The 14,110-nt window shown below is 44.8% G+C and overlaps 1 protein-coding gene across 6 annotated transcripts in view; it reads left to right on the top strand.

Annotated features, from left to right (window-relative positions):
• RNF14 (ring finger protein 14) overlaps nt 1-14,110 on the top strand; it is a 42,751-nt gene that overhangs the window by 14,279 nt on the left and 14,362 nt on the right. Inside the window, exons 1-2 of one of the 6 annotated variants that reach the window (XM_082623097.1) lie at nt 9,276-9,409; nt 13,517-13,686. In XM_082623097.1, the coding sequence (XP_082479223.1) occupies nt 13,533-13,686 (154 nt within the window). In that variant the 5' untranslated portion in view covers nt 9,276-9,409; nt 13,517-13,532. Of the gene's footprint in view, nt 1-9,273; nt 9,410-9,447; nt 9,741-13,516; nt 13,687-14,110 lie in introns of those variants that run through there. The other 5 variants (XM_082623098.1, XM_082623099.1, XM_082623103.1 and 2 more) reach the window with 5 other exon arrangements.

Here is a 14,110-nt window from a genome sequence, read left to right as displayed (position 1 = left end):
ACTGAGGACCTCCCTAGCCTAAGCCTCACCTTGCACCCCCCTTCCCCTCTGTATTCTCTTTTCCACACCCTATCCTTTCATATTCTACTCCTGGAGGCTTCCCAATAGCAAGGGGCCTGAATCCAATGGGGTGTTTCCTACAGTCTGGCTCTGAAGACAGACAGAACACTCAGCAGCTCAGAGACATGGCACAAGTCACATAACCTCTTTGGGCCTCAGTTTGCTTCTCTGTAGAGCATGGCTGTCACCCATCTCCCGAGTTTGTGGTAAGGATTTGATGAGATAATACAAGTGAGGGCTTGATGCAATGCCTGGTACAGAGAAAGCACTCATTACATGGGATTAGCTTACCTTGTGCTATTTGCCAGGCTTTGTACCTCGAATGCAAATGGTAAAAATGGTCTTGCATTTGTCCCTTCACTTTTTTTCCTCTGCCTTCTTGGCCAGTAAGGCTCATTTCCCAGGGCTTCCTCAGCTCCGGCGGGGGCCCAGTGCTACCTGCCCTGCAAGGGGAACCAGCGTGGGCCCCAGGCCCTCTGGTGACAGTCAGCCTGCATGGCGGCCTCACTGTCTGGCCCTCACTCATCCTACTATGTGCAAGGCAGTGAGCAAGACAAAGTGACCCCCAAGGGGCTTGCAGTCTCAAGCCAGGGTGGGGAAAATGAAAGAAGTGGGTCCAGTGGATGGCTCCAGAGTCAGGCTTAGGGATCAGGGGAGGCTCCTCCTGTAGGACCCTCCGACACACCCTGAAAGACGGGGAGGAGTGAGCCAGAGGGGGGCAGGTGCGAGCAGGTGGAGGGAACAGAATGGAAGAGGCTGGAGGTGGGCGAGCTTGCTTCTCGCAGTCCCACATGAGGGCCTGTGTGAGTGGGGAGGAGGACGGTGGGCTGGGGGTGTCAGCAGGGGCCGCCAGATGATGGAGGGCCTGGGACGCCGTGCTCAGGATTTGGACCTTGTCCTGAAGGCCATGGAGAGCTTTGGAAGGGGTCTGAGCAGACTGATGAGAACAACAGCTACCTGCCAAGCCTTGTCCTGAGTGTTTTACCTGCATCGTCCCATGCCACCCTCACAACCAGGCCATCGGGGTGAAGAAGCCGAGCATGGAGGGTTGGGTAACTTGCCCAAGATCACGCACATTTGCCCTCCACAAAGCCCCTTCAACTGTACTCTGGGACGTGGATTGAAAGGGAAGAGAAGAGGGAAGGAAGGCGGCCAGCTGGGAGTAATGCCGGGGAGCTTTGGTGCAGGAAACTGGTGCTGAGAACGTTTCCAGAGTGCCATCTTGTGGCCAAAGGCAGGAAATCCACAGAGGTAGGGAGGTGGGTGGCTGGAGTTCTCAAATGTCCACAGCTGCAGACCCGTGTTCCTGTGCGTACAACACAATGGAAGGAGCTATACCCAGGTGACAATCATTTCACTTAGTGGGAAACCTAATGTGACCCAACGCCCACAGGAGGAATTATGGAATTCATGATTTTACATGTGTTAACATTTATATTCTGGAAAGGGCATTGATGTGTGGGTGTGTATGTGTGTGTGTTGCCTTGACTGGGATTCGTAGATGTAAAAAATGGACTCACAGGTCAAGAAAAACTTTGAATTTGGATTTCGTAGGTGGTTTTATTTTTGTTCTCTGTTTTACTCACGTTGGGGGCAGGAAGCTAAGACAACCCTTTAAGAATCCAAAGTTGGCAAACCAGACCTTTTAAAGGCTATTACCTCTGGGAACGAGGTCCCCTTTTACTAATATTTCCTCCTCCTTTCTGGCTACAGGGTCAGTTGATCTCTAGCCGCCACATATCAGGGGGTGAAACTGGAGTTTATCTGGAGAGCCTTCATCATCCTGAGTTTTGAAAATAAGTTTGAAGGAGCAGAAGTCCTCTGAAATAGGTCTGAAATAGCTGAGGACAGCCTCCCTAAGTCTGAAATATTTTTGAAAGGAGGGCAGGCTTGGGCTTGGTGCTTGGAGGCCTTGTTCACCACCAGCCTTGGGGTTGTTCACACTTGGGTCCATTGTTTGGGAGGGGTCTGGGAGTGAAGTGAGAAGGGTAGGGGGTCAGAGGATCCCTGGTGTCTTGAGGAACCTTGAGGGGTCAGACCAGCAGGGCGGGACTCTGACCCTTGGGGGACTTTAGGCCAGTTAGAGGAAGGCTAAGATCATGCCCCACCTATGAATGTCCTGTGGGGTTGGCTGCTCACCCCCAGGGCTCCCTGTGAATCTGCCCAGTTGCTGGCCATAGTCATCACCACCCACCAAGGCAGTGTTGATGAAGCTGGGAAGCTTCATCCTCAGGATCATTCTGGTTGGAGAGGTGACTGGACCACCTAAGGTCTGCCTCTGTTTTTCAGCAAGACCTTGTTGAAATTGGAGGCAATCTAGCCAGGGCCATTGACTGGGAGACTCAAGTAGCTGTTCTGGGTCACCTGGTCCTGGCCCACACTTGGTGATCTCTGTTGGGACAGACCACAGATGTCCACTCCCACACAATGGCACCTCTTTCTGGGCAAAGAGCAGAGAGAAGAATGCACTTTGCAGGGAGAAATTTGCCAAGAAATAAGACTTTTCAAGAAATGAAAAGGCTTTTTGTCTTGATTAAGAGTGGTATCTCTCGAAAGCGTCCACATATCACGATCACTTGAAAAGCTTTTCAAAATACCAGGAACAGGGCAAGAAAATTCATACTTTTTTCTTTCGCAGCCTGCCAAAGAGAATTTTATAATTGCCAGCTCTATTACCCCCTCTCTGAAAATGCTTCATCTTTCAGATCATTTGGGACTGGATTGAGAAAGTTGATTGGACCTTTTTTGCTGGCAAGAGAGGCCTAATTAATCTACATAATAAAAGGAAAAATAGATGAGGGGGTGGGGGATTGCTGAAGCTTGAGGATATTGTGGAGGGAGGTACCCTACAGAACAGCAGAGGCTGTGAAGGAAGTAGATTGAAGATAAGGACTTTCCAACAGATAGTTGTAAACTATGGATCACCTTCGTGGTTTTCAAGATAAATGCAAGAAAAGATTTATAATTTATTTTGTGCTTTAGTAACCACAACACGGCCCCCCCAAACAGACCACATAAATTCTGAGTTGATAAGGGTTACACTTATGTTTCTCTCCCCAGTCCTCAGAGGGGGAGAGGGCTACTTCCAGCATGTAGATTTCAGTTCTGATATACTGTAGGTCATTCTGCCACGCACCCCTTCTCCACCCCTTCTCCACCCCAACCTCACTGAGAACCACTGACATAGAACTTCTTAGAAGCACCAACAACCTTGTAAGGGCCAAACTCTACAGCCATCAGGCATTTTTCACTGAGCATCCTCCTGGTCCCCACCTCTCCCCTGTGCTTGTATCAATGCTCAGCAGAAGCTCTGTGCACAGCTGGTTCTTCCGCATTTCTGCAGGTTCTTCTGTCTGCTTCTCTGATTCCTCCTTTGGTTTGCCTTCCTTCTGACTCCCAGGTGTGGGCATGTCCACCAGATAAGTCTCTTCAGCCCTCTCTTCTACATAGGGTTATTAGCCCAGAAATAGTTTGCCAGATTTAACAAATAAAAATATACTGTGTCCCGTTAAATTTGAATTTCAGATAAACAATGAAAAATTTTTAGTGTAAGTATTTTTATCTGGCAATCCTATCCAGAAGTAATGTATGATCTTACCACAAGTTCTTTTCTGTTTTCATTTTTCCTCTTCTTCTTTTTATTTTTAGAACTTTGGTTTACACGGTGAATTTGAAAATCTATCAGTAAACACAAAAATCAAACATATTGACTGGGAGCATCATCTGTGCATGAATATTCAGAGGCTGACTCTGTTGATTGGCCTTGTTATGTATTCAGCATTTCTCGGTGACTCTAGGATGGAACTGTTCTCACACTGAAAGAACCACCCCAGAGAAAGCCTGGATCACACTCATTCATTAATTTATTCGGTCATCCAGCCACTCATTTTTTTTTTTTTTTTTTGCGGTACACGGGCCTCTCACTGTTGCGGCCTCTCCCGTTGCGGAGCACAGGCTCCGGAGGCGCAGGCTCAGCGGCCATGGCTCACGGGCCTAGCCACTCCGCGGCATGCGGGATCTTCCCGGACCTGGGCACGAACCCGTGTCCCCTGCATCGGCAGGCGGACTCTAAACCACTGCGCCACCAGGGAAGCCCCCAGCCATTCATTTATTTGGTGGAATTCAGCATGTTCTTCTCCATACATACAAGGTCAGGGTTTTTTTGGCAAGGGAAGTAGTAAGTAGCTAAAGCTGACCCACATTTTTCCTTTCCATTGGTTTGGTTTTCTTTCTTCACATAGAATCTAATCAGCCTAATTCTCACCTTGCTTCAGAAAGATTCCTGCAGGAAGGAAAATGAGTCCTGCCATCATTACATAAATTCTCATGGGGCTCCCCTTTATAAGTTTATGACAGCCAGGAGTTGAGCCTGGAGCTCCGAGAGAAACAGCCATACACTGATTTATGATGGCAGCTGCTGCTAAATCTCACCCCTCTTTCCTTCTTACAGTGCCATGTTACCTTGGGGTTACAAAACTCTTTTCACTGTTATTCAGGGGAATAATAATAAAGTCCCAGTTTGCAAGTATAAACATGATCATTCTGTGCCTATTATTGTAAATCAAATTTTACCTTTTGCATCAGAAGCACAGAAAACATTTTTATACTGTTAGCCAATGCAAGCCTTTCTAGGAGTCTGTTTTTATATAACCCTGGGATGACCTGAGGTATTGTTTGAGCTACGCTGACCAGGGAAGCTGGCCACACAGGTAGTCTGGTTTTTTCTCCTTACAGACCTGAGCACTTTGCATGAGTAAAGTGTAAACTTGATCTAAGCATAGCATTAGGGTTAGTAATGTGGGCTCAGGATTCCAATTGCCTGGGCTCAAAGCCTGGCTTTGTAATTTCCTATCTGTGTGACAGTGGCAAGCCACTTAACTTCTCTGTGATCAGTCTCTTTAGCCTTAAAATAGGGATGACGATGATGGTAATATGTTACAGGGTTACTGTCAGGTTTAGGTTAGTCAATACAGAACATTTAGAGTGGGGCATGGGACATGAGTAGCGCTCTAGTTGTTAATTATTTATAATTGCTCTTAGTGTAGTAGCCCTCAATTTTTCTTTTGAGGATGAAGCCCCCGTTTAAAAAAAACACCAATTTTTCAGATTCCCAGGTGATAATGGTAAATTTTTTGAGATCTACAAAGTGAGCAAATACATAACGACAGGAGACCAGCAGTGATACTTCTGTAATGGGGTGGGGCTCACCTCTGTCCAGTCCTGTCCCAGAGTTGGGGCAGGGCTTTCCCTTCCACACTGCTGCCCCTCTACACATCAAGGCTTGTTTCAGGGGTGCTTGTGAGTGGTGGCCATTGAAAAGGAGGCTGTCCCCTCTGGGCAGGTGAGATGAGCTCAGCAAAGTCTCTGGACACCATTTGGATGCCAGTGATGGACGGGAACCAGTGCAGGTCCTGATGGAAGCCCTGCTGGTCCCTACAAGACCAGACATATTTTGTGACTTACTCCTGCATCTCTACCCAATGGCCTGGGTCTTGACCTCTGGCCTAGGTCACACACCCCATCCTCTCCTAGCCCTAGACTCCATCATCATCTAGTGTCCCTGGGGATGGGGGATGGAGTTGGGTCTCTTTCTCTCTCTCTTTGTATCTTCATTCTCACCTATCATGATGTCATAAACTACAATCCTGACTTTCCTAGGGCCTTCCCTTTTAATTCTTCAAGCCAGAATGATTTTATTCTGTATTTCTGTTTCAACAAACCCTAGTTCTTTCACAGGCTATAAGAGAGGGTCAGACTGATGCAGAATTGGTCCTGATACTATATGTCACCACTGAATGACACGGGTAAAATCATTTCACCCCTTAGCACCTCAAGTTCCTGATTTGTGAAATGGGGAGATAAAATTACCTTGGTCATGGGGTCCTGGGTATTTAAATGGGACAATGTGTGTAAAATGCTTAGCACAGTGAAGGGCTGGGCACATGGGGATAGCTCAATTTAAAACCAAATGACATAAAGCCAGTCACTTAAAACCAAAGATACAGAAATGTTATTTTTATGGAGTCTAAAAAGAAAATTAAGTAGAAAACTCTCTTTATCCAATCCTGACCTCCAAACTGGACTCTGAATGCTTAGTCCACTTCAAACATTCATCCAAATTATTAACACTGCTTTGAAATTCTCCCTTCTATTCCCTCCATCCTGTGACCTCTGACATGAACTCATGATGTGATGTCACAATTCACCTCCTACTCCGACTTTGTGAAAATTTCCCGACCTGGTTCTTCGGCTCCCTCACTTTTTGCATCTGGGAGGTCTCTGTCTGTGTTTGTGGTCTCACCTTCAAGCACTCTGTGGTACGGTTGCCATGCATTTCTCTCTTGATTTTATTTCCTTTGGCTAAACATGAACAATGATATTAGTGAATGGCTTCAGAGAGTCTTCTTCCTTCCTTTACGTTTTTAAGGAGTATATTTCTGGTTTTGGTGTCCATTACAGGGGTAGTTAGGTTTTTGTTCTATAACGGTCAAGATTTACAGTAGAGAAAATTAGGGCTGATTATTTGCATTTCAAAAAGTTCCCTTCTGTGGGCTTCCCTGGTGGCGTAGTGGTTGAGAGTCCACCTGCTGATGCAGGGGACACAGGTTCATGCCCCGGTCAGGGAAGATCCCACATGCCGCAGAGTGGCTGGGCCCGTGAGCCATGGCCACTGAGCCTGCGTGTCCGGAGCCTGTGCTCCGCAACGAGAGAGGCCACAACACTGAGAGGCCCACGTACCGCAAAAAAAAAAAAAAAAAAAGTTCCCTTCTGTGACAGTCAGGTAAGCCCTTCCAGTGCCCAGATTTTTTTTCCCACTTGGCTTTTCCTTTCTCTTGGGTGCAGGAACAGCATCGTAATTTGTGAAGCCCAGCACAAAATGAAAATGCAGACTCTCTGTTTTCCAGAGTGGCTACACCATTTTACATTCCCAAAAGCAATATATGAGGGTTCCAATTTCTCCACATTCCCACCAACACTTGTTATTATCTGTCTTCTTTTTTTAAATTGTTATTGAGGTGTAATTTACATAAAACATTGTGTTAGTTTCAGGTATATAACAATGATTCAATATGTGTGTGTATTGAGAAATGATTTCCACAGTAAGTCTAGTTAACATCCGTCACCATACATACAGATTTTTTTTCTTGTGAGGAAAACTTTTAAGATTTATTCTCTTAGCAACTTTCAAATACTGTGTACAATACAGTATTATGTACTATAGTCACCACGGTGTACATAACATCCCAATGACCTATTTATTTTATAATTGGAAGCTGTATCTTCACCCAATTTGCCCACCCCCTACCTCTGGCAACCACCAAATGGTTCTCTGTATCTATGAGCTTGTTTTTTTTTTAATTTTTCTTTTTATTATATCAGTCCTAGTGAGTATGAAGTAACTTCTCATTGGGGTTTTGATTTCCCTGATGACTAATGATGTTGAGTATTTTTCACATGCTTGCTGACCATTTCTTTTGAGAAATGTCTATTCAGATCCTTTGCCCATTTTTTTTTTATATTAGGTACAACTTTATTTTTTTTTATTAGTCATCCATTTTATACACATCAGTGTATACATGTCAATCCCAATCACCCAATTCATCACACCACCACCCCCCCCCCACTGCTTTCCCTCCTTGGTGTCCATACATCTGTTCTCTACATCTGTGTCTCAATTTCTGCTCTGTAAACCGGTACCATTTTCTAGGTTCCACATATATACATTAATATACGATATTTGTTTTTCTCTTTCTGACTTACTTCACTCTGTATGAGAGTCTCTAGATCCATCCATGTCTCTACAAATGACCCAATTTCGTTCCTTTTCATGGCTGAGTAATATTCCACTGTATATATGTGCCACATCTTCTTTACTCATTCATCTGTCAATGGGCATTTAGGTTGCTCCCATGACCTGTCTTTGCCCATTTTTAAATTGAGTTACTGGTCTTTCTGTTGTTGAGTTGTAGGAGTTTTTTATATGTTCTGGTTATTAAACCTTTATCAGATATATGATTTTCAGATATGTTCTCCTATTCTGTGGGTTGTCTTTTCACTTTCTTGATAATGTCCTTTGAAGCACAAAAGTTTTTAATTTTTTTTAAACTGTTCTTTTTAAAAAATTAATTAATTAATTAATTTATATTTTTGGCTATGTTGGGTCTTCGTTTCTGTGTGAGGGCGTTCTCTAGTTGCGGCGAGCGGGGGCCACTCTTCATTGTGGTGTGCGGGCCTCTCACTGTCGTGGCCTCTCTTGTTGCGGAGCACAGGCTCCAGACACGCAGGCTCAGTAGTTGTGGCTCACGGGCCCAGTTGCTCCGTGGCATGTGGGATCTTCCCATACCGGGACTCGAACCCGTGTCCCCTGCATTGGCAGGCAGATTCTCAACCACTGTGCCACCAGGGAAGCCAAAAAAGTTTTTAATTTTGATGAACCCAATTTATCTACTTTTTCTTTCGTTTCTTGTGCTTTTTTTCATATCTAAGAACCTACTGCATAATCCAAGTTCATGATTTACTCCAACATTTTCTTTTAAGAGTTTTTTAGTTTTACCTTTTACATTTAGGTCTTTGATCCATTTTGAGTTAATTTTTGCATATGGCATGAGGTAGGGGACATGTAATTTTAACTCCCATTCAGCCTGTTAATAATCGTGTACCCTTTGGTAAATTCTTGAACCTCTCTAAGTTTCAGTTTTCTCACTCGTAAAGTGGGAATAACAGATGGTACCGAAATCATAAGGTTATAGTGAAGATAAAGAGAAAATTTACATAAAGCACGTAGCACAGGGTCTGAAGCATCCTATGCTTAATAAACATGGTAGTTATTACTGTTATGAACAGTGAATGAATGTCTTCATAGTGGAGGTGCCAGAAAGATGGGCAGCATTTCTGAGACCAGGATCCGAGGAGGGAGAAGAGGCTTGCTTTGTCTATTTGGGGGAGCAGGTCTGGGATTGTTACAGGGATGTCTGCCCCCGGTAGATCGCTGCCTCATGATCACCTGTAGGGATTGGTAAAAATTCTAATTCCCGGACACTGTCACAGAAGTACTGAAAGGACCGCCCTGGGTAGGGGGCCCCAGAATCTGCATTTGTGTCAGCTTCTCCAGAGGCATACTTAAGTGTGCAGGGCTGAGGTACGGGTGACGGTGGTCGCTCCTGCAGCGCCGCCTTTGACCTGCGGGGGGCGGCCGAGGGGCCGGGGCGGTCAAGGCGGCTGCGCAAAACCCTTCTCACGCTGGGGCCTCCCAGCCAGATCCGCGCCGCTCAGCTGACTGAAGCTCCGAAGACTGAAGAGGCGGTACGCTGGTGAGCCGGGCGTCTCCAGGCGGAGCCGGCGAGTGGAGGTGAGGGGACCCGGAGCTAGGGTGGAGGGCGGAACTGTCGGGCCCGGCACGGCGGGACAGCCGGAAGGTACGGTGGGGACTGCGCTCCGGGCGCGCAAGGCAGAGAAGGGCGGCCGGGCCGGGACTGCTCAGCGGGCTTCAGCTCCCCAGACCCGGGACGGGGCGCCCACAGCCCGGCCCGGCTAAGACCCCCGGGGCGCTTAGAGGAGGAAGGGGAAGGTCCAGGCCCTGCTCCTTTGGGACGCCCCGGGCCGGCCCACACCCGTGCAGCGCCCTCCGTGTCCAAGCGCCGGGGCAGGTAGCAGGGCTCGGGCCTGCCCCCAAGTTGTAGGTGAGTCTCACAAACAAGGACTCCACACCCCGCGGTGAGCGGTGGAGACACCGGCAGCGGCGTGCTGACCCCGGAGCCAGGGCAGACCTCAGGGCTGGAGCCCGCACGGTGTGGCCTGGGAGTATGAGTAGGATTTTGCCAGGCCCAAGGGAAACCCGGAGGAGGAAGGGCCTTTCCTCACTGGTGTAGCGGTTTCCGGTTTGCCAAAAGTAATATTAAACTTGAATTCTCTCTTGTGTCGTGGCACCCGGGTTTATTCTCGTTACCGTGTTACGGCTGAGGAAACAGGGTGGTCTGAATCCAGGTTTAGTTATGTATTAGCTGTGTGACTTTGGGCCAGCAAGGACTTAAAATGTCATTTTTCTCTGCATAATGGAAGTAGGGCCAGGACTTGCTCCATGGGGCTGTGGGAGTGTAACGAGCTAATGCATTTAAAGGGCTTAGCACAATGCCTGACACACGGTAAGAGCTCCCTAAGTGACGGTTTTTACCGTTATTGTGAAGACCGACCCAACCTGCTCCTAGTGGGATGTGGCAACGCTGTCACTAAACCTTGATTCTAGTCCCCCATAAGAGCACACTGCATCTCACCCCAATTCAGTTCTCACTTTTTCCAGTGTCTAATGTAAGGCACTGCTAGATGCTGAGAACAATATACACAGATGCAAAAGACTTGATCCTCACCCTTAAGGAGCTAATGCGGTCTGGTAGGAGAGCAAGTGCAAGTTCAGAGGAAGAACTGTTACGCAAGGTGGGTTGTGACAATGTCATAGGAAAGTTACAGTAGAAAAGTTTGCTGGATTTTTAAAGAAAGACATGATATCTAATTGGAAATTTTTACGTGGAATAGGGGCTTTGGATATGGGTCTTGAAAGCTGAATGGATAGAATCAGAAGGAAATCTAGGTCAGCAATCTGAATTAAGGGACTGGGACCCAGTGGCAGCTTCAGAAGCTGGGGTCTGGTGGGGTAGGTCATGAGGAGCTGCCGATGGGAAACAGCTTGGAGTAGAGCTTAATCCTGGCTGCTCATGAGAATCACGTGGAGAGCTTGGATAGCTACTGATGCCTGATTGAATTGCTCTGGGGTATAGCCTGGGTACTAGGATTTTAAAAGTAGCTTCTCAGGTGATTCTACCATGCAGAGAAGGTAGAGAACACTAATCTAAAACCAGAAACTATAAATTCATCTCACCCCATTTATAATGTTTGAAAAGGAAGAAACAAAAAGCTTAATTACATTATCACCATGTACTATACCTGGTAAAATTGTTTACAATTAAGTAATGTGAAAAAACAGTATAGTACATAGTAATACTACTCAGTAAATGTAAATTAATCCTGAATTTCATTCTTAGCTTATTTGGGAGTCACACATCTGAGAATTTGGTTTTAAAATTATGTTTTTATATCATATTTTTTGCATATAATATTAGGATGTTCATAGGATTCTCTAAAACCCGTCTATGGACCACTCTCCCCTTCTCCTTCATTCCCAGTTAAGAAGCCTGGTAAAGCATTTAGAATAGGACTTAAAAGTGTGTGTGTGCGTGCGTGTGTGTGTGCATGCGTGCGTGCGTGTGCGCTTTTATTGTTTTGTTTTTAAATATCCTGCTGTCTTGCTTAAATTAACCTAATGTTGAGTGTCCCTGGCAGGATTAATTCATTAGCAGGCAAGAGGACAAACTGGAGGGGAATAGGAAGTGAAGGAATAGAGGAAGCAGAAGAGGAAAGGAAAAACAAAATCAAGAAAACCGCAGGAAGTCGTTGTTATGGGAGCATGCTGTACTGTCCTCTCATATGACCTCGGTGTTTCTCCTCAGCTCCTCCTGGGGCTGAAGGTAGTCAGATAAGAAGGGCGCTCTTATTACTGGGGACATGCACATGTCCGTTCAACCACGTGCCTCAGTTAGGCTGACCTAGGAGAGTAATATGCAGCTGTAGATTAGGATTGACTGTGTGTTAGGATGTTTGATTTAAGTGATGGTAACGGAAATTCAGAACTTAAATTTGGAGAGGGTCCTAACACCATCTTTTGTATTTTTTTCCTGCAGTTGGCAGGATTTCTGTAGTATACCTAGTATGAGTTCCAGATCTTGGCCTCTTAATCCAGCTTCAGCAGTCTCATCTCCATCATCTGGAGAATAAATGAGATTTGCATGAGTTCCAAACTGAGCTGAAATACGGACTGCAGTGCTAATATCCTTTTCTTCTGGTTGTTACTAACAGGTACTAACTGACCTCGAATAGAATATGTCACTGTGTCTTAGGGACACAGCTTAAGCAGAACTGTTATCATCTGCTGGAAAAACGTACTTTTTGAAAATGGAATCATTTTAAATGAATTTTTCTAAGTTTTGTAGTATCACCTTTTATAATGTGAAAAACCATGTCCTAACTTTTCAATTCTGTGCATTTCAGTTTAGAAAAATATTTCAGCCAAGAGGGAGCATATTTGCAAATGCAATTATAGTACAATATTTTAATTGATAGAATGGTAATTTTGGGTGGTTGTTTTATTAAAGTAATTTTCATAGATTCTCACTACATATTTTTTGCACATTTAAATTATTTGATAGTGTGGTGCATCTTTCAGCTGCTGCGATTAAAAAGCATTGTACAGTTTAATTGTAGCATATTTTCACTGTTGGTGTTACCTTAAAAAATGATAAATTTTACAATTGATTTGACAAAATTCATTTTGTTTCAAAAATTTAATGTTATTTTGCTACTTCCTCAGTTATCTCTCTTACATAGTATCTGTCCCTGTAACATTCTCTAGAGTAGGGTGATCTCAACTGGGAGCAATTTTCTTCTGCCTCCCCTGTGCAAGGGGGGATATTTGGCTGTGACTGGCGATGTTTGTGACTGTCACAACTCTTGAGGAAAAGGGATGCTATTGGTATCTAGTAGGTTGAAGCCAGGGATGCTGATACACATCCTCTAATGCACAGGATAACCTCCCACAACAATTGTTTGTTCCAAAATGTCAGTAGCGCTGAGATTGAGAAAACCTGTCCTAGAGATTGCTGTGGATTTAAAATTTTCATTTATTTTTTATAAATTTATTTATTTATTTATTTATTTTTGGCTGCATTGGGTCTTCATTGCTGCGCGCGGGCTTTCTCTAGTTGCAGCGAGCGGGGGTTACTCTTCATTGTGGTGCTCTGGCTTCTCATTGCGGTGGCTTCTCTTGTTGCAGAGCACAGGCTCTCAGAGCACAGGCTTCAGTAGTCGTGGCATGCATGCTCAGTAGTTGTGGCGCACGGGCTTAGTTGCTCCGTGGCATGTGGGATCCTCCCAGACCAGGGATCGAACCTGTGTCCCCTGCATTGGCAGGCGGACTCCCAACCACTGCGCCACCAGGGAAGTCCCTAAAAAATTCATTTATTTTTAAGAAGCATATCAAGTATACTTTGACTACTTTTATTATGAGCAAGGCGTTTTCCGAAGTTCAGTGGGCAAGTCAAACTAATTTGTGATTTTTTTGACTGTGCTTTTTTTCTTAAATCATACCTAACTGATAAAGTCAGCAATTAAAAGAACCACAACTGTCCTTTTTGGAAAAGGCTGTTACTGTTGCAGAGCTACTGGGATATTAGATATGCCTGTCATTTTTAGTTTGACAGAAAAGTGAGAATATTGATTAATTCTTTGCAGTCGTTTTTGAGGAACTTTCTTTTTGCGGGGTGTGCGGGGGGGCCGTGGACAGTGCCGCTAGACTTTTCCAAACTCTGTGCCTTTTCTGTTCTTAACTGACTTGAATGATTGTCTTCAGCTCCTCAGAAAATTAAATGTCGTCAGAAGACCGAGAAGCTCAGGAGGATGAATTGCTGGCCCTGGCGAGTATTTATGATGGAGATGAATTTAGAAAAGCAGAGTCTGTCCAGGGTGGAGAAACCAGGATCTATTTGGACTTACCACAAAATTTCAAGATATTTGTGAGCGGTTAGTTAATATTCTCTTAAACAGATTTTTCTAAATAAAGGTTATTCTCAGTTTCTTAGTGTACCCTAAATTATTTATCATCTTGTGTTTATAGGCATTAGTGACATATGGTAGTATTATAGATTTAATGCCTGTTTCTCTTTTAATTGAAAATTGAGCTGGGGGTGAACAATTTTCAATTTGATTCTGCCTTTTTGATCACTGAATTAGGATATTATCCTGCATATTTCATGCATCCTAATTGTCTTAACTAGCAGTTCATTAGCCATGAGTCATTGGCTGTTAAATAGGGATAATAAAAGAGAAAATGAAATAATATATGTGAAAACACTTGGAAAGATTTAAAGTACCATGGTGGTTGTTAATACTATTTGGTTTCCAGAATCTTTTCAACCACCATAAGCACATGGCACTTGCTGCTACT

Source organism: Mesoplodon mirus (genome assembly GCF_964341445.2).
Source record: "Mesoplodon mirus genome assembly, chromosome: 5".
In the NCBI taxonomy this organism is placed as follows: Eukaryota; Metazoa; Chordata; class Mammalia; order Artiodactyla; family Ziphiidae; genus Mesoplodon; species Mesoplodon mirus.
This window is presented reverse-complemented; position numbering and strand designations above follow the sequence as displayed.